A 26392-nucleotide genomic window follows, 5' to 3' on the forward strand; every position below is an offset into this window, starting at 1 on the left:
CGGTTAAGATGGATGGTTGGCGATGACTGACACACAACATGACTTTGCAATACTGTCGATTCATCTTTAAGATTCGCACCGAGTGACTAATGGCACTTGGCGCCGCCAGGGAGCGTTAGGTTCGGTCGCAGCAGTGGTCGTGCGGTCGGCAAAAGCGGCACGAATTGAAAACGGGTTCCAAGAGCGATTCCTAACATGAGCATATGGCAAAGAAAGACTGTCGCTTTAGCCGGATTGTGACAGTTCGACAGGAATTTGTGGCCCCTTGAGTTGGAAATGGCATGGGCAGACGATAAAGTAAAGTGGAACTGTTGCTATTTATGACTCAGCACGACGCATGTCTTATATTAAGCTGAATTTTCAGACTCTTTATGATTTTTTGGGAAATAAACTTTGCTTAAAGTTCATTAGAAGCAGTCCCATTTTCATCCTCATATGTAATGGAGGCGCCTGGTGGTTTGTTAACGTGATGAATTAATTGAGTCGTTCGGTTAACCCAATTTACTTTTTGGCACACATACGAAAACACATACAAACACTCATAGACATACTAGATGCATTTCTTTTTACAACGTGCCCTACATCTGGGCTCATAAAGCGGATCTCGGAATAACAACCTAACGAGCGTCCGCTTCCTGCCCGTTTTTAACGTCTCCCCCCCCCCATTGACGCCTAACCGCCTTGCGGATGTTTGACTTCCGCTCACGCTCGCTACGTGACGGGGCAAAATGTTGAAGAAATGCCTTGAAGGTGGGTTCACATTTGACAGAAAAAGAAATCTAACCATCGAAACCCGGTGGCCGGATGGGTTGGACGTTGGTAAACTACGCTACGGCACATGACGTAACGCAACGTAACATTGCCCACATTCCGGTTCAGTGGCAAACGGTGCTTTTGCTGCTTCGAGACTTGATTGAACGGTGCATGCATTAACGCATTATTTGCACAAGCAAGAGCACGCATAACGGCGCGTTGATTAAACAGCTATTAACAGCGGCGTAGCAATGTAGCTATAATGATTCGTCGAGATTAGACGAATAACATACACACCAACCAACACACAGCGTGATGTGTGCACCACAAACAAGCACATGCTTCATTTCTCTGGCCACGTTTACAATCGACTGATGTAAAGCGCGGCAAGAAGCGGATTATGACCATTTTTTTAACTTTTCATCCTTTCCTTCGCCACGGACGGAAGGCTTGGAGTTGGGTTGATCGTTAGCACTGGGAGGAAAAATAACTTCGTCAAACTTGAAACGGAAACGGATGTGGTGAAGTAACAAACAGAAGGAGAAAATTTATAGCTAGAGGTTCGATGGCAGCGAGAGCGGGAAACATAAATGGAGTAAAGTTGACCGTAAGAAGGCGTAAAAGTAGATCAAAAGTTGGTGGGCTGACCTAGTCCAATGGGACACACACACACTGGGTAAACGTATTTACCAACATGGGAGGGTGCAATGGGCGTGTGAAAAACACATCCGTCTGCTTATTTTCGTTGCTGGTTTTGCCCTCGGCAGCCGTTTCATCTTACCATGTTCCGAAGACACGTAGCTGCTTGAAGAGGGAAGGATGGAAAATAAATTATTATATGCCATACTTGCCATCATATTCCGGGAAACCGCTGGGTGAAGCAACCGGCTGATGAGAAGCTGCTAAACGGCCAGAATGTTTTCGCCACCAGGCGCAAGCAAGCGGCTGGCACGAAGGCATTTGTTTATGTTTGAAAAGTAAACTTCCACCGAATGACACCGACTCAACGCCGGGGCTGTTGAATTATGATTAAAATGTTGGCACCTTTCTATTTTTCCTCCTTCCACTCGTAGCTGTGTAGCTTCGCCTACACGCAACTATGGAGTTGTGGAATTAAATAGATATACAAACATGTTTATTATCTTTGTTTAGCAGCATGCATAATTTGTTAGAATCTTAGGAAGCTTGCCAAACATACAATATAACATTCACAATGTTTCTTGGCTGTTTTAAAATGATTAATTTTAATTTTTTTGTCTCATTATTGTTTATAAACATTTTTATTTATGCATCTGTTGCTGTGAATGTTATTTCATATCTTTGTTAAGTCTATTTGATTTTATAACCGATTCCGTGGTACCTTTTTGTTGTAAGAAGATTCAAATGAAAATTCATACATTAATTAACATTAATCATTCTCTTAAAAAATGCCACGAAGTTCTTTTATGTTACAAAAACAGATTGTTTTTGAAATATACAATTGAGCATTTGATCTATCCCTTCTTCTTGGTAATCACTCATAAAAATTAAGTTATTCATTGGACAGACCAAATTGAACGAACTGGTTTCTTTTTCCGTTGTTTTTTGGTTTTGTTTCCCCCACTCTACTCGAGCTTTGCCTTCGAAAAGCTTAGCCCATCCTCGCTCTTCAACGATTCACAATCACTCAAATTGACCGTTTATTTGCTTGCAATAGACTTGGACAAAAAACAGCACCGAACAGCCCGATTGCTGAACATGTTCTTGTTTTCCTTCCCATTTCCGTTTGACTCGGTGCGATAAAAAAAAGCAACAAGGAACAATGCTGCCAACTGGTTTTATCAGTGGTAAAGAGCGACCACCATTTCTTTCGCCTTGTGTGCCCGATTTTCTCCCCGAAACCGAAACCGTTGTCCGACTGACCGAAAAGCTTGAAAAGTAAACAGAATAAAATGGCTGTTGAACGGAAAAACAAAACCAATCGAATGAGAAAGAAAGAAAGAGCGAACGGAAACGAGGATCGTCTAGAAGAGTTGTGTCACATTTTCCATCGCTGCCCGGTAGCTTTTTCGCTTTCCACTGTCGAAGATGGTTTGCTGCTCTTTTGTTGGATTTTCCTTCGCTTTTCCAAGAGAAGGGGGGGAGGGAGGGGAGATACTTTCCGCTACCGCGGGAGGGGTAGAAAAATCGCCCATTCTTCGGCTTACTTTCGTTTCGCATTCATCTTGAATCATCGATGTCCGGGGCTCGGGTCCGCTTCCGTTCCGCCAGCAAGCGGCAGCGTGCTCGGAAAATCCCAATTCTCTTGGAACTTTTCCGGTCCGAGGTTTGCTTTTTCCTCGTGACTTTCCCGCATCCAATCTGATAGGGGAAACGGATGGAGAACGTAAAGAGAGAGAGAGTTTAGGGAGGGAGGAAGGGGGAGAGAAGCTGCCATCAGGAGTTGCAGGCAGACGGGATATGGGCTATTTTTAGACCTACTGCTGGAAACACTTCAAACCTTTCTTCTCCGCTCCCTACCCACTTTCACTCTTGCTCCCCCACGTGGAGTGAAATGGCACACTCAAACGCACACATACACATTCAAACATTCCCCCTCCCGCTCCAGCCGCGCACACCGTTTATCGACCGTTTCGATGCGGCACTCGGGGAGAGAAAGCAGAGCAGCGCGCATCCCGTGAATCTATTTTTAGCATCGCACCGCAGAGACTGGCTTTATTTCCTTCTTTTTCCTCCAGCATTTTCCACGTTGCACGCGCCCCTCTCTGGAGGTCAGAGAGTTTCCCGCACCGTGGGACTCGGGCCAGCTTTGTTTATGTGCGCCAGTGTACAAACTCTAAGTGTGTGTGTGTGTGTGTGTTCTAACGAGCCCCGAAAGTAGGTTATGTACACGCTGGGAACATGCCGCGACAGTAGCAGACCCGGCAGTTCCAGCGAAACGGCATGATGGAAAACAAAGACGGCCTGTCGGGTTTCGGGGGACGAACGACAGCGATGTCCTTTGAGGTTAGGAGATGTGGAGAAAGGTCCCACAATCGGTGGAGGAATATAGGGATCAGGAGCATAAACAATGTGAAAGATGAAACGGAATTGGAGTCGAAGTGTAAGGCGAGGGCTTTTTGCAAGGCACACATTCGAAAGACCAAGACCGAGATCGAGCAAAAACAAGAGGCCGGCGGAGAGTGAACGAAAGAAGACATTTTGAGGAAGTGCCAACTGAAAGAGGTATGTGTCCTTTGTAAACGCTTCCTAGCTTTGGGAGGAGTACTCGACGTGACATAAAGGATGCAACGGCGTGTAGGCCAGCTGGTCCGCAATCGGATGCCCCGAAGCGCCATGTTTTCTCCCTAGCAACGTGTACCACCACGACGGCAAACACCTCCAACCAACACACTAATGGAGTGCTGGTGTCGTTCGAATGTAGCCGGGCATTGCCATTACCAACACCAGCATCGGCACGGATCGGTGGATGCTGTTTCGCCCGACGATGAGCACTCTGTTGCATTTGCACCCACTTCCGGCCCTGAATCACCCCGTTCCCCATTTGCACCGCCGGAAACTACGTCATCAATCATCACGCACAAACTCTTGCGTGTTGCTGGCGCAGTTGAGCACACGGTGGGGGTCCACGGTTGGCTCCCGACGCCGACGGTATTGTGTGTACGTTCGGTTTGCGTACGAGCCCCTCGGTTTTTAGTAGTTGTTTTCCAACGCGGCTCCCCACGGTTGCGGGTGGCGTCGCCAACAACAGCCCGTTCGCACGTCATTGAGTATCCTTTCGAGCGGGACGAGCACGCACCGACACCAGGGTGTGGAGCAGAGGGGGGACTTGCGGGGTATATAGGCCACCGGGGGTGAGTTGCGTTGCCATTCCACACAGTTGTTCGTTGTTTATTTCGTGCCCGTCTTCCCAACCCCGACTAGCGACCTCTCTGTATTATCCTGTTGGTTTTTGGATCGTTCGGTGATGTTGTGAAGCGTTATTTTTCATTCCTTAAAGCGCCTTGTTTATGCTTTCCGTGTCCATACACTTGTCATTGTCGTTTGCTGACGTCATCACCGTTGGTGTGTGGAATCTACCTTCAAAGAACGGGTGCTGATCGTTATAAACTTTTTATCACCCCGGAAACATGAACTGTGAAGTTGAAATTTTGAATTTGTATATGGAGTATATATATTTTTTTTTATATCCCAAAGAGTCACGATCAATTTCGCCAACAAGTTTTCTCGTGAACGAAACAAGTTATCAAATCGTCATTAATTTCCAATCAACCCCAGATGAGAGTCAATCGTTAACGTTTGCATCCTTTTCCTTTTGTTATTGAACCCGATAACTGTTTTATTCTTAACTTTAAAGTTTTACTTTTCCATTCAAGCCTTATTTTATAAAATATTTGTATAGCATGGGTAGGATTCTTGCTTAATGACAATGTTTTATTTTAGCTGATTCAAATTAAAAAAATTAATCAAATTAAATTAAAATAAATTAAAACAACGCCTTTTCGTTCAGCGAATGTTAAAAGAAACATAATTTTTGTAGAATAATATACAATGAATGTGGAATCGTGGTCATTTTTGCGCAAGTAATCCTGAGCGTGAGTAGAATTTGATGTTGCTATAATTCAAATTTAATATTTCAGTCAGGTTTCGAAATTTATTGAAATTATTGAATAACTTAATAGCCAATCGCCTCAAACAATGTTTATAAACATTGTTCATCAATGTTCAAATTCTGTTGGTCAGAAAGAGTCACGGAAATTAATAGGATGATGTTATCAAGTTTCTCTACGCTATAAGAATAAGATAATAAGAATGTTGACAAATAAACCTAAAAAGGGCATTTGGGAAGCATTAAAATTTGATCGATATTATTTCACTATCTTGACGGGGCGCTATTCTATATTTGCGAGTGACCACTTTGTCGAGAAAAAGATATCTTGAAGAAGATATCATCTTTTAGACACGTTTGAGATACGTAATGTACTTGGATAAAAAAAACTAGTCCATAGTTCAAACAATATCTATTTCTCGACTTCACTTCGGTTCGGATTTTCGTGATTTGTCCGATGGCTTTCGGGGGTCTATTGTTGTTCACGGACATTGTTCACGTCCATCTAGCCAGTAGCGGGCCCGGAACCGAGACCCAGATGCGCTAGATGTATTCAACTGACCTTCCAGTTCGCCCTTCCCTTTGCGTGTGATGCGTTCCCGGAGGTTGGTTTTGTTAAACTGATGGCAGTTAGTTTTTTACTTTTCTATTTACTCGGCCACGTCACGGGTGTCATCGAATGACGTAGGTTGTTAGTTCGCTTCGGGACGGTTCGCGCTGAGCTTTAAAGCTGCCGTGCTTTCGGGCCCAGTTGGCAAGAAAGTTGGTGGCCGAAAGAACGGCACGCGAATTACTGACTCGTGACAAATAAGCGAAAGCAAACACGGTGGCACCAGTCCATCGAACAAAGGACGAATAAAACTGGCCAAACGGTTCGATACTGGTGGGGAGGGGAACGGGAGAAGGCGAGAGAGCGCTTAAAACAAAGTTTGACACATTTGTCACGCCTATCCGTCAGCGGCAATTACGATGCCGTAGAGAACAACGTGGTTCGGGCCAGGCGGCGGGTTTATTGTTTGCTTTAGGTTGCTCCGGTGTGTGTGTGTGCGTTTCAGAGCCTCACTGCTACAGTTCGCACACTGCTTGGAAAAACGATCGCACGGGGAAGGACCCCGAATTTTCCGATCGGCCGGGTCGGACCGATTTTGTTTCATAAATCATTAAAACGAGCATAATCCGATGGTGCAGGCAAAAGAAGGAAAAGCCATTCGTGGTTCGTGGATGGGAAATCGAAAACAATAAAAAAACTGAACGGACGAACAAATGACTAGTAGCACGTGCTTTTAAGTGCCACCGGAGGATTTGCGCCAAGGGTATGAATTTTCGAGGAGTTTTCGGATTTCACCGGTTTTCCACCCCAGCCAGCACCCAGCCCTTGCCCCTCAATTATTCGAAACAAAGTGGAAGTTAATTAGAAAGGGGCCGGTTTTTGTGCAGCATTTGATTTATCGGTTGCCATCGGTTGCGATAGCGTCAGAACCGAATATGAGCGAGTGAAGTGGTGGGAAAGATAAATCGTTCCACTACTAATTGCACTTCGAATGAAAACACCGGCCACAGACCGCATACACGTGTCAAACTGGAGTGAACAAGACCGAGGAACCATTTTTCTAACGGCGGCATACTACCAATAAGGGGGGACAGTTGCTGTAAAGCTTTTTTATCATTATTTTGAAATAAAATTTTCAAACATTCTTTTAAGTTAAAAAGGTTCTAACTCTTCTGTGTATGTTTAACGAATATAATTGATAGAAACCATTCTAACACGTGCAAGGACAGAGAAGAAAATGTTTAGGAACCGCTGTGTGGTGCAGAATCCAAAAAATAGTTTTTATTCACCGGCTCCTATTTGTACAATGCTCTCTTTTCTCCCAAACTAGCCCTATTTGAACTACTGAATGATAGTTTACTTGAAGTTGAGTCAGAATTCAGTAATTCATTTTCAGAATATAATGCAGATAGAGAGGTATAGCCTTTTCAAAACTTTCTTACTTCTTCAAGATAATTTTCATCCGATTTTTCAAGCAATGTTTTTGATCAAGACAAAGAAGAGATCAACGGATGGCTCAAATCAAATATTATTTATAACAAGAGGATTTATTGATAAGGAGCAATTAAAGGCTTACAATATATTATTAAATATATCTTTCTAACCCCCAGAGATCTTAGGGAGGTACAAAATAAGTACTTGAATAATTTTCAAATCTGCGCCTATTCGTAGGTAAAGTCTTGATGGCCTAAAAGAATACATATCAGGTTTTAATATTATATTTAATCAACGCAATGCAAATTAACTAACCCAACTCCGCTCACTTTTCGTTTGGCAATATGTTAAAATTAAATTAAAAGTTGTTTAGTTTCATACGTTTTGTATCATATTTAGAAACATACAAGCGTTGCATCTGAAACCTTATTTGTCTTTTAAAGAAGAACAGCATTTAAAAACAAACCTTTAAAAACAATCTTACGCATAAAAATAGGACCAAAATTCGACAAGTTACGAATATGGTCTTTTTTTCAAATTTTCGATCAATTTTTTCGCAACATTCAACTTTCACCTCATGAATCTCAGAACTAGCTGGACACAGTTCTTCAATATTTTGTTAAATTCTTAGTTTGATTTTGTAGTTTCAAGCAAAAATGGTTGGTAAATGCCATACGTAAGTTGGTGAAATGGTTGGTAAATGCCATACGGTGTAACCGACGCCAAAAAACCAATGACCCTATCGATCAGCCGACCCGTCAGCTGATCGATGAAGTTCCCTTTTGGCTTATCATTTTTCATCGGGCTGTCTGAGCCAAATTGACAACAGGCTTTAGAAATAAAGTGTTTCTCACAATTTTGAGTGAAACTACGCTTCAGATTTTGTAGAAAACTAGTTGAAATATTAACGAATTATGTAGTAGCTAAAACTAATAGCCCAACTGCGAATCATGAAACCATGTGAAATGAATTCATACTCAAAAACATAATGTCTTGCATAATCATTAAATTTCAAACTTTGTGCATCTAGTTTACCCATCCATAACTGTTGATAAATCCATCGCCAACGCAATCATAAAAAACAAACATTGTTCAAAGCGCCGCACCGCAAGAACAAAACCATATGGCAGTCAGTTTGAGCACTTTTTATCGTGCTTTGGGCAACACTTTATCGCCGATCCGCCGGGTTGTAGAACATTTATGAGTCAACATAGTTGCCGTTCAGTCGTCGATGCTGGCGGAAAAAAAAAACAAAAGAGAAGGGGTAAAAAGCTGTTTCCCGGCCGTGGAACAACTTGCCAGTAGAAGAAACGATTGTACCGGAAGAATCCGTCACGCCTTCCGCAACCGGGCTGAAACAGTTTTCCGATTGGGGGGTGATGCACTCGAAGCCGAGGCATAATAAAAGATAAGTGTCATAAAGTCTTTTTATTGTCGGGAAACTTAACCTACACCAACCGGCTGCACACGGTTGGTGGCAAAAGGGCACAGGGGTGGTGCGATAAGGGATGCTGAAACTTTTCCTTGGAAAAGGAAACGGTACAACGCAAGCTAGACCACTCGCCCCCAGAGCGAAGGCTGAGAAGAGGGCGGGGAAAGGGGTGCTTTTGACGGCCGGAACTCGATGACTGGGGAAGGAAAACAATTGCACGGCATTATCTGCCAGCGCGTGATGCGATGCATTAAAACTGCAACAAAGAAGCGATGCTCTCGTCGTGTACGATGCGATGGAGAGATATAACACACATAGACACACACAGAGACATGCATGAGGTGATGTAACATGTCCTTTGACGTACGATCGTAGCTGGAGTGGTTAGTTGGTTCGTTTCGCAAGGATGGCTTGTTCGTTCCCTCGGGGTAATCGTTTTTAATCAAACCATTCACTCGGTTGTGTCCTCCCGCGCGCTCGATGGCGTCATCGAAACGTGCCCTCGCACAGCATCTCTAACCTCCCGTGGAGTCAAAAGCTTAACGCGTTTGATTAACTTCATCCCCCCGTTCCCCGGTGTGCTCCGGTGGTTGCAGAGGCGGCCAGCGGACACAAAGGACACACCCGGCTGGCTGGTCACCGATCCGATATTTGCACTATTTATAGCGCTCCCACTGACCGGTTCCTATTTCCCTTTTTTTCTCTCCATCTGCTTCTTCTCCCACAGCCAAGCTGGACGGTGTCAAGACCTACATGCGGATGCGGAGAGTGCCCAATCATCTGCAGGTGAAAGTCATAAAATGGTTTGATTACCTCTGGCTGACGCAAAAGTGCTCGGACGAGGAGCGAGCTGTATCATGTCTTCCTGATAAATTAAAGGTGAGCATCCGGAACCTAGAGGGCACAAAACAAATAAACAAAAAAAGAAACGCAGGATAAAACACCCGTTAAGTACCAGCACAGGACTGGCGAGCACCTCACTCGAGCCTGAGTGGTATTTTGTTGGTCTCGAGGCGGTGACCTATGTCACGCTGGCGTATCGTGGTACCTGGTGCGGGAGCTTAATCCTTTTACATTAACCTGATTCTTTTCTCTTTCCTCTACTCGTTTTGTTTTTTTTCTCTTCTCTTACGCTCTCTCTCTCTCCCCACTCCAGGCTGAGATAGCTATAAATGTTCATTTAGATACACTTAAGCGAGTAGAAATATTTCAAAATACCGAGGCGGGATTCCTGTGCGAGCTGGTGCTAAAACTTCGCCCGGTCCTGTTCTCTCCCGGGGACTTCATCTGTCGGAAAGGTAAGCTGGGAAACGGTGGCTCCGTGGTTCTGCTCGGGAGTTTGTTTCACGCGACTTAGATCGTGCCGAGCGGCCACCTCGGGTTCGTCGGGCTTCAGCCAAACAACGTGCCTGGCGTGCCTGATGGTTTCCAGTGCCAAAACTAGAGCACCCAACTATGTCCAACCCCACACCACCCACGCGTGTAGAGCTTTATGCAGAAAATTGTCTTTGTTGAACACTCACTTCGAGCCGGGCGAAGGAAAAGCGAAAAGGTATTTTCTGATCATGAACCCGTCCGGAGGGGACTTATTCGCCAACTTTCGTTCGGTTGCGTCGCTGTTGGGAAATTGTGTGCGGTTTCGGTGGTAGAATAATTAGATTGTTGCGTTGCGGAGTCGTTCGTCGGTTGGCGTTTTTCACGGTGGAGTTCGTGGCTTGCTCGAACGCCTGGAAGCTATTCCAAGCTACGCTAATCGTCTCATAGGTTTAGTGCGCCATTGCCAAAGCCAAAATAAAATGCAAGGTTTACCTAGGACGAACTACATGTTAGTATTACAGGTCATTAGAAAAAATATAGTCCAGATCACGGGTTAGAAAAGAGTAGCTCGTCTTCTAAAAGTATTTGGTCCGCGTACATTTTTAAGCATGATTAAGAATGATCAAATGTATTTCACAAATCTAGTGACATTAGAATTTATAATCTAAAATATTTCCGTATATTGTTCATGTCCGATTTGTTTGCATGGCAATAACTAAATCACCTTATGCGAAAATTAACTTGTCTCATTCTTTCTCATAATCTAGCACTTTTTATAAAAGATCCCCGGTCTAGATTATGTCGAATTCATTTTACTACGGAAATTTGTATGCTTTGTTTTGTTTTAAACCTATCATTAAACGTACATCTCACTGTTTATTTTGGTTCAAAAGTATTTTTTCGGATAGCTAAAATTTTCATCAACTAGTGTAACATTGAACTTGCGACTACAAGTACGTTTCATCATTCCAGTTGTTTTGAATTAATTTCAGTATAATATTTCTTATCTGAAAAAAGAAAATTGTGCAATGAAAAAATTACTCTGTACAAGATTCCAGAAAAGTTTTTCATACAGTAGAAAAAATGTGTATAAACAGGCGATCTTCGTTAAAATAACATATGGACCCTCTTATCAAATCTTTTTTTCCGATACACCCCCAGGAGAGGTCGGCAAGGAGATGTACATAGTGAATCGGGGGCGGCTGCAGGTGGTGGCCGACAACGGCAAAACGGTGATGGCGTCGCTGAAGGCCGGCTCGTACTTCGGCGAGATCAGTATCCTCAACATGGGTACGGCAGGTAAAGCGCTCGGTAAATATGATAGCCAAGCAAAATACTGTTGTTATTGACGTTGTATCTTTTTCTCATTCATCGTTCGAACCGATAAAAAAAAAAACAAACAAATCAAACCAAAACCAAACCAAGTCAAGAATGATTCGTAACGAAAGAAGAAGAGAAAACAAAATTGAGCGAAATCGAGCACAAGAACACGAACGCGCTTAAAGCACCGTAAAACAAAGCTCACCGAGATGAGGTAGTCTAAGCTCGGACGGTTCGAAACGCTCTCGTGAATATGTGCAAAATGCACGCAACTCGACCACTCGACGTCGAACGTAGAATGAAAACATATGCGAAAAGAAAAGCGGTTGAAGGAAAAACGGTTACTGTAGATTCCTTAAAACGAACACTCGAATCTCGACCGCCAGACGCAACTCCTTCACTGCCCCCATCAAAACAAAACCATCCGCAACGGCGCAACGGCGAGGTCAAAGCTAGGAGCCACTCTTTTTTCTTTACTCTAATCGTACCATTTGCTAATATTCAAAGTAGCTAGATTTAAAAAAATACCAACACCAAAACAAAAACCCAACGTTACTGTCCCGCTGTTCCTCTAAATCGAACTTAAAACCAGAAACGATCCAACATTTAAACTCCTACAATTCGCTTATCATCACCGTTCCCAGCCTGCCCTTATTGGTCGAAAGAGAAAGTAACCAAAAATTGCCAAACTTGACGTGTCGCCTGCCGACCTTGTTATCCGTACTTTCTTCTTTCGAAGGAGACCGTAGAGTCTGCCAAACCTTAGACTTGTGGAAGCGCCATGCTTCATGTTTGCGTACTTGTAAACTCCTGCTATCATTGTCTATTTCTATTGCTCTATCTCTCGCTCCTTACCCTTAGTCGTGTAGTTACCTTCGTCGGTGTCTTTATCCCATTTCTTGAGCTTTCTTCCCATCCAAACCTAGACAAGAGTAGAATACAATCAATCATATTTCAACAAAACATAACACAGATCAATCCTCGCCGATAGATGATTGAAACAACACAAAACAAAACCAACCGTTACCAAGATAGTATTATTGCATATGTTCAGTACACGATGGCTCGATGTTTGGTAGTCCATGGTGCTAACTGTAGCATACTCTCGTAGAGCATACCACAGAAACAAAATAGAAAAACAAAGATAATAATCAACAAAACGAAGTAACGAAAAATAATCAATAACTATCGTTCAGTTGAAGCTTTGCTTGGCTATAATACCTTACCAACCATCAGAACTATATATTTATATGATCGTGTTACTATTCAATTTCATTCCTAGATAAGATTCACTCATATTCTTATTTGTTTTCATGATTATTCTTCCCTTCTTTTATTTGTCTTTTTTGTCTTACTGTTTACTCACATTTTTTCTGCCGTCTTCCCGTTCTTGCCATTCACGATTTTCGATGTGCCCCCGCGTGGTTGACCGTTTTGTTGTGCCTGTTTTCGATTCGATTCCCATCTTCCGACGGACTTTTCTCATCCATTCTTTGCTGTATCCTCGCGTTATTAGTCCGGCGCCTTGGTTCTGCGTGAGATCCGGTTTATTTTGGCCCCACAGCTGAGGGCGCTGTAGCTTTTTCGCTTTTCTCTTGTGTTTTCTCCACTACTGTTTTTGTCCGTTAGTGGCTTGCTGCACTGCCATTTCCTTCCCATTGAATGACCCAGCACGTTTGTCCTGAGGACGATTGGCTAGTTTATGTTTTTTTCTCTGTCACCCAGATTTCCTGCAACAAAATTGAATCGTAATCTGTTTTCTTCTGCACAAATAATGCCTCATCTTTTAGCTAGTTTTATCTACATTCAATTACTTCCATTTTGTTAATTTATTAACTCTTGATTTTCATATTGGTTATTGAAATGTTGTGCTCAAAACTAATTTAAGCGTGTCAAAAAGAGTTGTTTAAACTACGAATTGTTCCTAGAGGAGGTTGTTTAATAGTGCATCTTATAAATGTACCTCCTAACGAGAGAGAAGTGGAGGAAGCTAAGCTTCATAATTTTTTAAACAGTACAATGCGCCTCAGCATTAAACTCAAAACCTTTTTGCGTTGGTATCAACGATGGTTGCAGAATTTTCCATCTTAAGATTCGTGTGGTGGAATTACGTAGGCGATACCTATCTTCTTGGCCCTTTGTCAATGCTGGCAGTTTAGCAGAAGCAGCCCCCTCTAGCCGTAACGATTCTGCTTCACTGTGGGGGATTATTGGCACGAAGAGCAATTTAAATCACAATTAAACCCAATTGGATAATCCGCCGGTACTTGTTGAGCCGCAGGCGCCTTCCATTCGGTTCCAAGGAATGGTGGTACCCCTTAAAATTTCCATTTCAAATCCGGGCGATTAATCAACTATAATCTAATGGGACTCGGCTAGTGCCTCGAAGTGTTTCTCAGCAACAATCGTGTCTGCTCCGGGGGTTTTCTTCTTTACTGACACCAGCTTGGGTAACCAACCGAGGACGAGCGAAGTATAATCATATAGGCTGGTGCAGGTCCTACTGGGAATTATTTCCACATTGACGCACGTTCAGTTGTTCTTACCGGTGCATAACCCCACTGACCGCCGTAGGAGCTTAAAAGAATATGTTTAGCCAGTCAAATAACGTACGCACATTTGTTGGCTCTTTTTCAATATGGCGATATCAGTATAACGTTGTCGCTTATTTACAGAATAACCATTTTGGATGACTTGATTGGCAGGTTACAGATTTTTATTTCAACTACATCCGTTTTATTCTTGTTGAAATCAGCACGACAAACCGACTTATCGATCGCTTCCACGAGGAATGAAAATCGTGAAAATATACGTTTTATGTTTTCTGCAGTAGAATTTAACGCTTTTCATAACCTCAAGCTTTTGCCACTGAATTGGGTGATACGCTCTTGGAGAATATTACACAAAACCACCCGTACCACCCACTAACGATTTGTACGCTGTAGGATTCGGGTGTATGTGTGTGTGTGTGTGTGAACGCCTGATCGTAGCGCGAACGGTTGAAAGAAAATTGCCTAATTTTAATCACTCTTTCCACGCATAAAATATTCCATGTTGGTGCGCCATTACCATCCTTTTATCTACATCGGTAAACCCGATGTTTCCAGTTATTTTTTTCCCCCCAACCCTCCCCCAATGTGCCACAAATGTGAGCCACGCGTGGAAAGTCTCGAGCAGCAGCATGTTTTTCAGTGGCCTCGGGTGGTGGTGTGGCGGCGTGGGGTAGCTTCGGTCGGTCGGTACCCAATTATGTCACTTGTTCGCACATCGCGGCATCATCAACATGTAGTTTTCCCCGGAACTCGAACGCGAGTTTCACACAACACGCACAACGTCGACGACGACGGCGACGACGACGACGATGAGGACGACGTCGACAACGATGGTTCACTTAATTGAACAATTCAATTCGCACAACCAATCCGCCGGCGAGAATGAGATGAATTTAATTAAACCGTTGGTGGTTTTCCACCGCCCTTCACGGCTCCCGTGGGAGTGTGTGTATGTGCGCCGGGGACATGTGGGATGGTTGATTGAACCGCCACAAGCGTTAGGTTTGGCGAATGAAAACGTAATCATTAAAATAAAACCACCGTACGAATCTGTCGTCAGCCGACAAGCATCAGGCGAAGCGGGCGAATGAACTCCTTTTTTTTGGATTTTTCATATGTAGCAATCTTAGGATAATCTTAAAACGTAATTTAAAGACATTCATGTAACGACCGCATTCCCTCGTTCGCAGTGGAAAATTGGGAACGCTTTCAACATTGGTGACATTATTTACTCAACTCGTTCGAAATAGATTTCTTTTTATGCAAAACTGGCTTTGCCTAACGCATGTTTAAAGGCCATTCAATGATGAAATTGTGCTTCAAGTGGAATAAAATACGCCACGCATAAGTTTGATGTGATGTTGTTCACTGCAAGCATCCAGCCGCCATGCCCGGGTCCTTGGGACATGCCCGGGTCCTTGGGACGCTGGCGCATAGTCATTTTTTCCTTTTTTTCTGGCTAACACTTTCCTGTTCGCAGGAGTTGTGGGTAAAAGTTCCGTAATTATAAAACTTTCTTTGCAACCAACTCACTTCAGCCTTCGAGGAAAACGATAAAAATATCATTGTTCAATTAAAAACCGCCTATCGGATAGCATAAGGAGCCGGGTACGTCGATTCTGAAGAGAATCCGAGACGTGACGGGCACATGCCCGAAGGCAAACGGATTGTCATTACGTTTGCTTAACGAGATCCGTTTCACGGCGGAATGGATTCAAATTACCATATTTTTAATCAATCGATACAAATCCTACATGCAGCAGGCTGATCCTTTGGCGCTAATGGTTCTTTCGTGTGCCTTCGGGTGTCGTCGGCTGCATTTTGCTAATGTGAACATGATTGCACCACGATTGCCACGCAGAGTTTTTCTCCTCCTTGCTCCCACCGAGTGAAATGGCATGGGAAGGTGAAATTTTTCCGCACACCTAGAAAAGATATATCGCGCTTGTGTTGAAACAGGAAAGTTATTTTATACAGGATTGACTTCTCGGAACAGTATTGGAGTTAAAAGTGCTGTTGCCATTGCACTAGTTTAAAGAATATGAATCTATTTTGATCTCAACGCTTAGACAACTCTTTTAATTTCAGCATATGCTTATGTTTTTCAACCAAAATGTTATCCCAAATATCACAATTTTATCATTTCAATATTTTTTCTACACTCAATAGGTTGTTTTCTTAGGTTATCAATGGGGTACCTCCTGTGTACTTTATCAATAATTTATCCTTTTTCTACAATTAACACCATTTTTCTTCTGCCATTAATGGATCAAGATAAAAAATTTTACCTCTCTGTGTCTCATTAGGGATTTTTCCTCTTTTAGTACAAATCGTTATATGTCTTGCTATCTTTCAAGCATTACCACCTTTGAACTTTCTCGCTCTCCCTTTCTCTATTTAACTGTCTCTCTTTCTCTTTCTACATCTCTGTCTCGCTCTCTACCACTCTATTTTGATCTCTTGCTATCGGTTTTTTATGTTTTATATTTTCTCCTGCTCACATACTAACATTTGAATAAATTTCTCTATATATTCCCATTTTGTATAAGACCATTCATATTATAGAAACCCCCGAAGCGTATGTCGTCCGTAAACTAATCGGATTATTTTATTTCTCTTCTCTTGCCCCTCCATTCCATTAATACAACTAAAAAAACACATAACCAAATAAACAAACAATGCCAACAATGCATATGAACACTCTCACACGCCCTTTTCAAATCGTGTATGTCCTGTATGAACTACGGCACGGTCAAAAAAAAAACCCCTACATGTGGAACACAAATTGTACATCAAAACACAAACGAACGGACACTGGTTGGATTGTTGGTGAATACAAAAACGGTGAAAAAATACACAAAAACATCTGACTACACTTCGGCATCGGCATCGATATGGAATTAACACCAATCTCCGATTTGCTGAACGGGTGCGTGTCCACCGGAACACCCTTATCCGGCCCGAAATCGATCCACATCCGCCTTATTGTCCCGTGGCCGTCCCCAAACCAATGCCTTCATCGCCTCCACCCCCTGGGACGATGTAAACCAAAACAAACCAAAACTACTCCAAATGGTCGCCTTCATCTGTATCGCTTCCGGGGTGCTCCAGGAAACCGCCGTACGGCGAGCGTCCGCTCGGTCGGCTACAGCGATCTGTTCGTGCTGAGCAAAAAGGACATGTGGGACGTGCTGAAGGAGTACCCGGCGGCCCGAGTGCGGCTCGAGGCCATCGCCGTCAAGCGGCTGGAGAAGTACAAGAAGGCGCCGCTGGAAAAAGGTAATGTGAAAAACAATCCCCAACCAACCTTAAGATAGTTTTAGACGGCTTGTGTCGATTGGACGCCACAGTGCAATCTGTTCACTTAATCGACTGTATTGTGTTGCCTGTAAAACAGCGCCGCTTCTGTTGTGTTTAGCTTGACAGCAAGCACGCACATTTTTTTATTTTCTGTTTGATTATGGTTCGATAAACATCGAACGGATGGCTTTTTTGTTTGTTTTGGCTGAAAATATTTGTTTCTTAAACACGCTTTGAACATTGTAAGCTTTACATTTCTTTTTTGTTCATTCTTAAACTGTATCGTAAGGCGGGACAAAAGTGCACCTTTAATGTTAGGAGTCACCGAAGAAAAAGATATGTTGAACGAAAATTACAGCGAACAATCGTTGGCGTATATGCTGCAACATGTAGAGCTACAAACGGTAGAAGTAGGTTGAAAAGAACGAACAATAGAAGAATACTATGAACACAAAACTTTTTATGCAATTTCGCCCCCCATTTGATTTATGATATTGATCAGTTCATTGGATATCATTGACCTTTGTATTTCATATTAGAAAATACTAGAAGGTTTTATTTTATTTTCCAAACTTTGATAGTTTACAAGATTATTGTGGTGTTAGAATTAAAAACAGAGATCAATAGAGTAAAACGGAAAGGCAAACAAAACCCCTTTTCCATAATTACTTGAAAAGCATTTTTTCGGAAAACGAACGGAGATTTTCCATGCCAGGTTAATAATTTGAGACCAGATGTCCTCGTTTAATTATTCAAGTACAATCATCATTATTTTCACAGATTATTTATCAACCTCCTCTTCTTCAGACCAAAAATAATTTTAAAAAACATAATATCAAAATCAAAACAATGTTTTTGAGTGCTTTTCCAAGTGTCATTTGAAATCATTTAACTAAACGGCCCGAAGAGTTTAGCAGAAGAACTCACGGCAGTATCAAATATCTAAAATTTATAAGGTATTTGTTGTGAATGTAGAATATGTTGGGTTAAATTAGTTAGGACAGCGCCATACTGAATAAGTTTGAAAAACTTGATTTGTTTTCATCGGAGGATATTTTCATTGCTGTCTCCACCAACATAATACGAGGATTAAATCCAATTCTGTCGAGCATTCGTTAAGTAATATATTGATGAATGTCTGTCTGAATGTAAATGCAGAGTATTGTTATATTTCAACACACGTTATAGTTTGCCGGTGCATTTTATCTCACCGGAGCATCTTGCCTCCCTTTCCCTAGTGTGTCGATGATCTTATCATGGTCATTTGCGTTCAAGCGTGTCCATTCTGGATCAAGCAACTAATTCCCCGAAGCGCTTGATTCAGGGTCGAGATTAGCTAATTCGTCCTTGTGAGTATCGCTACGCAAGAACGAAACTGATGCAGTTTAAAGTAAATGCCCGTAAGTGTGCGTCCTAAATGCGGACACGTACGCTCGTCACGAAAATCTAAACAATCATCGTCAACTAGTCGAGAAATATTGATCCTCCCGAAAACAGAGGGACCCATTTTTCTCCAAAACCATCATCGAATTGTTCCAGTGTACACAGTGATAAATGGAAGAACCCCCACTGGAAAGGTGGAAAACGATGGTGACGAAACAGGTGGTTCGCTGACCGGAAAAGGGGCAAGTGGAGCCGGGGCAAAAGTTGCTTCTGAAGTTTAGATTGTTTCATCTTGCATTTGCATCCAACCGGACGACAAACGGACGGACGGACGGACGGACGTGCTCGTGACATATTACGGGTGCCGTTTCGTTCCGTTTCATTTCACCCCTCCCGGGCCCCGGCCCACGTTTGGCCCCGTTGGTCGTTTGATGTCTCCACCCGGTCGGAACGCCGGTACGAATGGTGGTTCTTTCTATTTCTGTTTGCCAGCGGGTGTGTGTGTGTGGGTTCTGTACCTGACCGAATACGAAGGTGTCACACACGGTGGCCGGACCTGGTGCAAAAGACACATCCCGGGATGGATGGGAAGATTAAATTTTCAAACGAGAGTATCTTTCGGGAAGGATTTCGGAGGCCCGGTTGCCTGAAGGATTCCAAATGTTTGTCCCACTGTTGTGCCGGCCGCACGACCATTGCAACATTATTTCTGTCGCTTTTTGGTCTCGGTGGGAGGAAAATCTCTTTTCGACGGGCGCATCGCATGTTCTGCTTCGTCTTTTGTCCAACGACAACGAAACTTTCTGCCGCATTGATACGAGATGCTATATCAGTTGATGTTGTCAAATAGTTTAAAATTTTGAACAAAACTTAAGAAATAACCCTCATTAAATGGTCAATAATATAAAAAAAAGCAAAACAAAATTTAAGAAATAACTCTCGTTAAATGGTCAATAATTTAGAAAACCATTTTATGAATTATAAAAAAATAATGCATTAATGACACATTAAGAGACATGTAAACATTAGAAGCAAGGGAATGAAAAGAAAAAGGCCAAACGAAAATTTAACAAATGGAGTTTGTCGACAATGTGGCTATAACGCATAAACAATGCAAATACTGCTTGGACGAAAAACTACTACTTCAATAGTTGGAAAAGGTATTTTTCATCCTTTTTTTTTGTCATGTTGACCAAAGCACCATGAAAGGATGCTTCTTCATTTTTTTTTTTTCATATGTTCTACTTCACTAAGATATTTGATGACAATTTAAGCTCACCAGCTAGAGGTGAGTATTTTACAATTTTTTTATAACTTCGATAGGTTCTCAGGCCTAAGCCAAGATTGCGTCTAATCTGGATATGGAAATGAATGTCCATCCGGTAGTTTAACTGACACTTATTTAAGTGTCGTAAAGTCAATAAAGCTACTCACAGCGGTTGTTTTGCGTCTTTCAAAAACAATATTGCATGCTTTAGTTTTTTTTTATTTAATGCCAATTGCTTTATCTTAACTTTATTGGTTTATTTATTTGAAAAATAAAAAGAGTATTTTTGCTAGCATCAAATAAAACATGATGATAAATTTGTTGACCAAGAAACGGTTCAGGTGCTTGTCCGGTTGAATGTATTTGCCCTTTTTTTCTTGTACACATATATATATATTTGCTATTGAATATGATATTTTGCTCCGAATGGGTAGTTTGCGTACTTTATCGTTTCGTCGGGTTTTCTTTAGAGTGTTACTGTGTTAACTGTGTGCCTATTTTTGTGATTAATTTACTAAAGTTGCTATGGGACGCTGCCAATCGACACCAGGTCTGGTGGAAACGAAGGGGCGCACCACGATCGAGGACATGTGGATATCGCCCACGACGGCCGTCACGTCGGCGGGTTCGATGATGGTGCCCTCGTACCCTCCGCCCGCGAGCAGGTAAGTCGATCGTTTGCCCGCCCACGCCCGTCGCACGCTTCCGGCTCATGCGGTTTTCTCTCGCACCCAGTCGCATCACGAGCCCACGGTCGCACCGGGGGGAGGTGAGCAGCAGCCGGCAGCCCCAGTCGCCCGGTTCGATCAGTCCGAGCGTGCACAGCTCCGAGGAGCGGCCCCGAAGCCGAACGGCATCCCATCTAGCCCGACCGCAATCGCAACCGTGTCGGTCAGGTAAGAGACACGTGGCCCCTTTTTCCTTACCGTTGTACGTAGCGCAAGTATTCGCGTTCCCACGATTGTTAGTAGTGAGTGCTGCCGAACAAGAAAAGGCTGAGTACACCGCTTCGGACAGTATCGAGAGTTTAGGGCACAGTGCGATACAGTTAACACAGTTGTTTGTTTTTATTTTTCAATAATGCCCGCTTTCGTTCCATCAAACACGCTTCACATATTCATTAGTACATTTAACCTCCACTTTCACCTTCCGTACACTCTCTTATGCACCCGCATTTTGAACGCTACACACTTGCTGCTGGTTCGAAATTAACCCGTTTCCTAGCGCCAAACGTCCGGAAATAGTTTATCCTATTGGCATTCTATTTAAAGTTCGTTCTCGTAAACATGTTTTCAGAAATTGGTGTATCCAAATGGAAGCGAAATTGAGTTACCATTTTCAACCTTACCATCCGGTCAACGGCAATTCAATCTAGTTGCAATATAAATTAAATACCCACCCCCCATGTTCATGCCGTTTCGTTTCTTAACTCCCCTCTCCCGCCCCGTTGCAGGACCTCCGTGTGGTTCGCTGACGCACATCGCATCGTCCGGCGCGTCGCCCCTGCTCGGCTCGCACGAAACCCTCGAGGGCGAAATCAAGCGGCTGCGGGAGCGGCTCCACATGGTCGAGTCGGAGAACTTCACGCTGAACGCCAAGCTGGCCCAGCAGCAGTGGGAGGTCCAGCACCGGCTGGCCGAGATCGAGATGCAGATCTGCGGGGCGTCGTCCGCGTCCAGCGTCAGCCAGGAGAACGAAACCGAAGATCTGGAGCGGAACCGCGAGAGCATCATATAACACGGAAGCGAGCTGCCTCAAAAAGTTGCCCTGGTGTATGTGCGCTGCATGACATAAATCGCAAGCTGACGACGACGACGACGACGACGACGATGACGACAAGGACGACGACTGCGGATCCCCTCATGTCCGGTGAAATCCGAGCGTACGCCTGAAGCTTACGTGCGCTGGGAAACGCGTTTTTCCGGCAAGGAAAGCTTCCTTTCCGCCACGCTTTCCTGCGACAGCACTCCACACGGAACTCGGGCTATCCTTCGTTGAACCGGAGAAATTTAGTTGCGATGCACGCTGAAACAAAGAACCAACCTTAAGGAGGGTTTGTTCGTGCGTCGAATGCATGCATGAGCAAAGGGATTATCCTGCAAACTGGCTTTCGCTCACGCGCCTCCGCTTTCATAACGACCGTGATCTCCGATATCACCATTTTCCTTTACCAACCCATCACACCCCGGGCTACCCTTTTTTTCATTCTTCTTCACGCCCCCATATCGAACGTGGAAGCGAAGCACGTCACGTATTGTCCATCCGGAGAAAACAAACACCCGACACGAGGGGAGCTGGCAACCAGACAACCAGTACAAAAAAAAACCACAGAGATCGCTACCAAACAGCATGACGACGGGTCATCTTTGGCAAAGGCAGCTAGAAAGGAAAAGGGAAAGGGGGGAAATTGCAGAAGCACAGCGAGGAAAAAGCAGCACGAGAGTGACGCTCTCGTGATCCTGCGTCTCAGGCGGGCTTGTTCGTTTCCAGGCGAAACTGAAAGCAAGCATCGGAAGCGAAAACTACGAATTTGCTATGAAATTCGCACTGTACAAAGACGTGCTGACTTGGCGGTTAAGAGGCATGGGCAAGTTGTAAATGAATACCCCCAAACACAAGAAAATATAAAGGTTAAGGAAGCCTAATACCCCTAGCATCTCCCTGGAAAAGGTGATCAAGTCGAAAATCATAAAAACGAAGAAACGAAAAAGAATGATCTCCTACAGGAGGTTTCGTGTAAAAAGAAGTCTTGGGGAATTATCGAAAAAGACAAACGGAAAAGCGCGCGAACGGTGATCCGGATCGGTACCGCTTATAAATTACGATAACGGGGAAAAAAACTCGATCAGACGTTGATCTTTTTAAACCGAAGCAAGCAAGTAACCCAAAATTGACATTTGTAAAGTTTATCTTCCACATTGATACACACATGTTCGGTTTGGCGTTTGCTAAACTAGGCAGGAGCCAACATTTAAATCAATTAACCTAGGGTAGCACATAGTCGGGGAAATGAAGAAAAGTTAAGAAAAGGAGGACAAGGATAAGCTGCTTTAAAATTCGATTCACTTTTTCCGGAGGGCGAAAAAGGAATTTCGGGAATGGGAAAATTTGGGGAGAGCCCGAAGTCAACCGGCGGGAAACCACGCACAGACAACCCGTTCGTCTGGGCAAAGTGATACAAGATGCTGTACTTCGTAGAAGTGTTGATGCGCGAAGGCGAGGGTTAAGGTTTCGAGAAAATGTATCGCTTCGTCACTGAAAACAGCCCGGGCGTATTTATGTCCTTCCCGCTAGGATAATTGGCGAATCGTTAGAAGTAATTGCAAAAATTGCCGAAAAAGAATGGGGGAAACCTTTCGGGAAGGTTTCGTCATGTGAATATTTCACTGTACAGCAAAGCCGCACCACTCGTTCGAGATGGTCGGTTTTGGGTGAGACAGACAGCCATTTTTCTACCGAACGACCCAAAGCGAAACGGCTGCGTGAGTCGACGTTAATGTTACGAAACGGTGCCAAAGTCCCGCGAACGGAATGGGCCGAATGAAAAAAAGAAACACGAAAAACCAAAATATTTAACCTCAACCGAACCTTCCGGTCACCATTTGAACGGGAAATAGCTAGCTTAAATGCGGCACAAACGACCGAGAGCCAACATCCAACCGGATGCTATAGTACTACCCCCGAAGAAGGAGTAATGTTTTCTACCCCGAAGAAAGATTTTTTCTGTATTGAATAATAAGGAGCACTTTCGATCCAAAATTTCAAACACTCGCACTCACACAAACACACACAAAAATCATAAAACCAATGTTACCACATTTTCGATTAAAAACAATGTACTTAAGGGAGAGGGTGGGAAAAACTTATTAACATACAGTCACACTCTTACTATGGGATATTGGGACGAACAACCAAATTCGTACACTTTGATTACCAGCTGGGTTTTAACTACTACATTAAGAAAGAAAGGTGCACAAACACCTACTAAGGCTAAGTGAAACATAATCGAGGATGTGGTGGAATATTTGTTGGGAAACTATTATTAGAAGAAAAAAAACTGTATCTTTATCAAACTCAACTAGTGTCGGACGAGGACCTGCGGGGAATGCAACGGATAATATGAAGCATAGCAAAACTACCTACGGTGAAAAGCATGTTGCCCGAAATGTTGGCGTCGTTTTACGTATGCTGCATTCGCTTGTTTGAGGTTAGTTGATTTGTTGGCAGCTGAAAGCTCGGTTTATGTTTTTCTTTCCTTTGATTTTAAGCCGATTGTTTCCGAGCCTACTTGGTTGAAGCAAAGCTCGATTAAAATCAAGGTTTCGTTCGGTGAACATTTTTCACATTCATTGTTAACGAATTTCATTTCTCGCCGATGCTTAATGCAATCCTCTGTTTGTGGTTCAACCGCTCATCTGTACAGTTTCCTGTACCTCAACTGTTTCCGGAAGGATACCGACAGTCCATCTACTGTCGGGGCCGTATTCGTTACATTAGTTAAGTTTGTGAACCCAATTTGTACATACGAAGATATGAATTACCGAAACCCCCAAATGCAAACGTAGCCTACCGGTCAACGAGCGAGGATGGTTAGGGAAAGGAGGGGAAAAGAATCAAGAGCGTTTAAAATATAAAATAAAACCCACAACAGCATATTCTAAATAGTTAGAGATAGCAACGAAACGAACCGAACCGAACCTTTGCCCGCTTGGAAGGACGGCAGGAATCACGATCAGCGATGCGCACATTGCGTAGCTTAGAGAAAAGTATTCGGCAGCGTGTGACTGGATAAATGTGAGGACCGAAATCATGCCTTCGCGTCATGCACTGGGTTGAAAAGCGGAAGAAAAAGAAATACTGCAAAATGTCGGCAGCTTTCACCAAATGTAAATTTTCTTCACACTGTTTCTTCAAGATGAGTTGTACTCTGTTTTGCCATTGTTTTCATATCTGCCTATTTGAGCTGCTCCTTTCTTATCGGTAATTTTCTAGCATCAGCACTAAACACCGATAGGCGGACGTCAGAATTAGTGGACGTATTTTTTTCTTGAACTGAAAACAAATGTTTTAAAATGCATGAGTCATCCCGGGCTTTAAACGCGCAAGCAAACGTTTTCTTCAGCTAAAACGCACGTTAAAGTTAGTGAGACATCGTGTTGTTCCTTCGAACACTATCGAGACCGAATCGAGGCAAGCAGTTGGCAAACAAACACACACACAAACACACCTAAACCTATTAGTGAATGTAAGGGAAATTCCAGTTTAACGGGACCAAAGGTGTGTACGGTACACCCCGCCGCAAGCAGCATAGCCAGCAAGGCAACTCTCCAACAAGGATCCTTACTCGACGTACTCACCCTTTACAGCGGATTGTTGTGGTCCCACTCGTTGGCCCTAACCGTACCAAATAAATATATCAGACAACGAACGGTTGTCGCAATAGCGTCTCGATGAAGAGTGGGTGGACAATGGTTTAATGTTTTCAAAATTGTTTATCGTTGCGAACAAAAAAGGGTAGACGACGTAAAACGCTTTGGCATATTGTCTAATTTTAGTGCATATCCTTTCGAAAGTAAATTGTATCAGATTAAAAATTTAATTCGATCTGGATATAAACCGTTGGCACAAATAGCTTTTAGCGCATCAACGAAATCTATAAATTCGGTGAACAAAAATTCCCTACACAATCTTCAAATCCACAATTGAAACAGCCAATTGTGAAAAAGTAATATCGCTAGCAATTCAACCGATATTAATATCGCCAAATATGTATGCGTCGAGTTTGAGGATTATTGTTTGAAAAATGATAGCAAAAATAAGTGGTTCTTAACTAAAGAAAATGAAATAGTAGAAATGAAATATGGTTTATAGTCCAATGATACTATTTCGATTCACGGAATACCAGTCAACGATCAGAGGTTATTTTTCGAAAAACCAATAAGATCCTCCTATTTAAACATTTATGTTTCATCTTTGACACAAAATTCACAAATTCGCAAAATTCGCAAAATGCTCGAAATTCGTCTTGATTTCATTTAAACATTTACAAATTTTAATTCCGCAAGCATAGAACTGTTCAACGGGTCGTTTTTAAACGGAGAGTCGTGATTGGTCGGCCCGAACCGGTCGAAACCGGTTCTCCGAAACGGTTCTTCAAGGTCAAGCTTTGAAGCTGAAAGCTTTTCTCAAAGCTTTTTTTTCAAACCGTTTCTTGATTTGATTTCAATTGTCGTTGGAACTGTAAAACTTGTCAATAGAATCGTGTTGCAAAAAAAACGGAATTGGGGCAGCATTTGTGGTTTACTTTCCAAAAATCTACCCCTCAAAACACAGCATTACTGCCATTCCCTAGAGAATAAATTCGCGATCAAACGAGGGTTAGTTGAACGTAGTGAAATACGGATTATGAGAAACTTTAATGGCAAGGGAAATTAAAAATCGAAAAATAGAACAGATCATTGCACGACTGTACATGGTGGCCGAAACAATAGTTAAT

General features: G+C 43.1%; 1 protein-coding gene across 1 annotated transcript in view; it reads left to right on the forward strand.

Annotated features, from left to right (window-relative positions):
* The window catches only part of LOC131281095 (cyclic nucleotide-gated cation channel alpha-3), a 62022-nt gene extending 40389 nt beyond the window's left edge, over positions 1-21633 (forward strand). Inside the window, exons 5-11 of the mRNA XM_058310349.1 lie at positions 9485-9636; positions 9914-10055; positions 11236-11385; positions 17058-17225; positions 20417-20561; positions 20632-20792; positions 21350-21633. Coding sequence (XP_058166332.1) covers positions 9485-9636; positions 9914-10055; positions 11236-11385; positions 17058-17225; positions 20417-20561; positions 20632-20792; positions 21350-21633 — 1202 coding nt within the window. The remainder of the gene's footprint in view (positions 1-9484; positions 9637-9913; positions 10056-11235; positions 11386-17057; positions 17226-20416; positions 20562-20631; positions 20793-21349) is intronic.
* Positions 21634-26392: the final 4759 nt, after the last annotated feature.

Source organism: Anopheles ziemanni, chromosome 2 (assembly GCF_943734765.1).
Source record: "Anopheles ziemanni chromosome 2, idAnoZiCoDA_A2_x.2, whole genome shotgun sequence".
NCBI lineage: Eukaryota > Metazoa > Arthropoda > Insecta > Diptera > Culicidae > Anopheles > Anopheles ziemanni.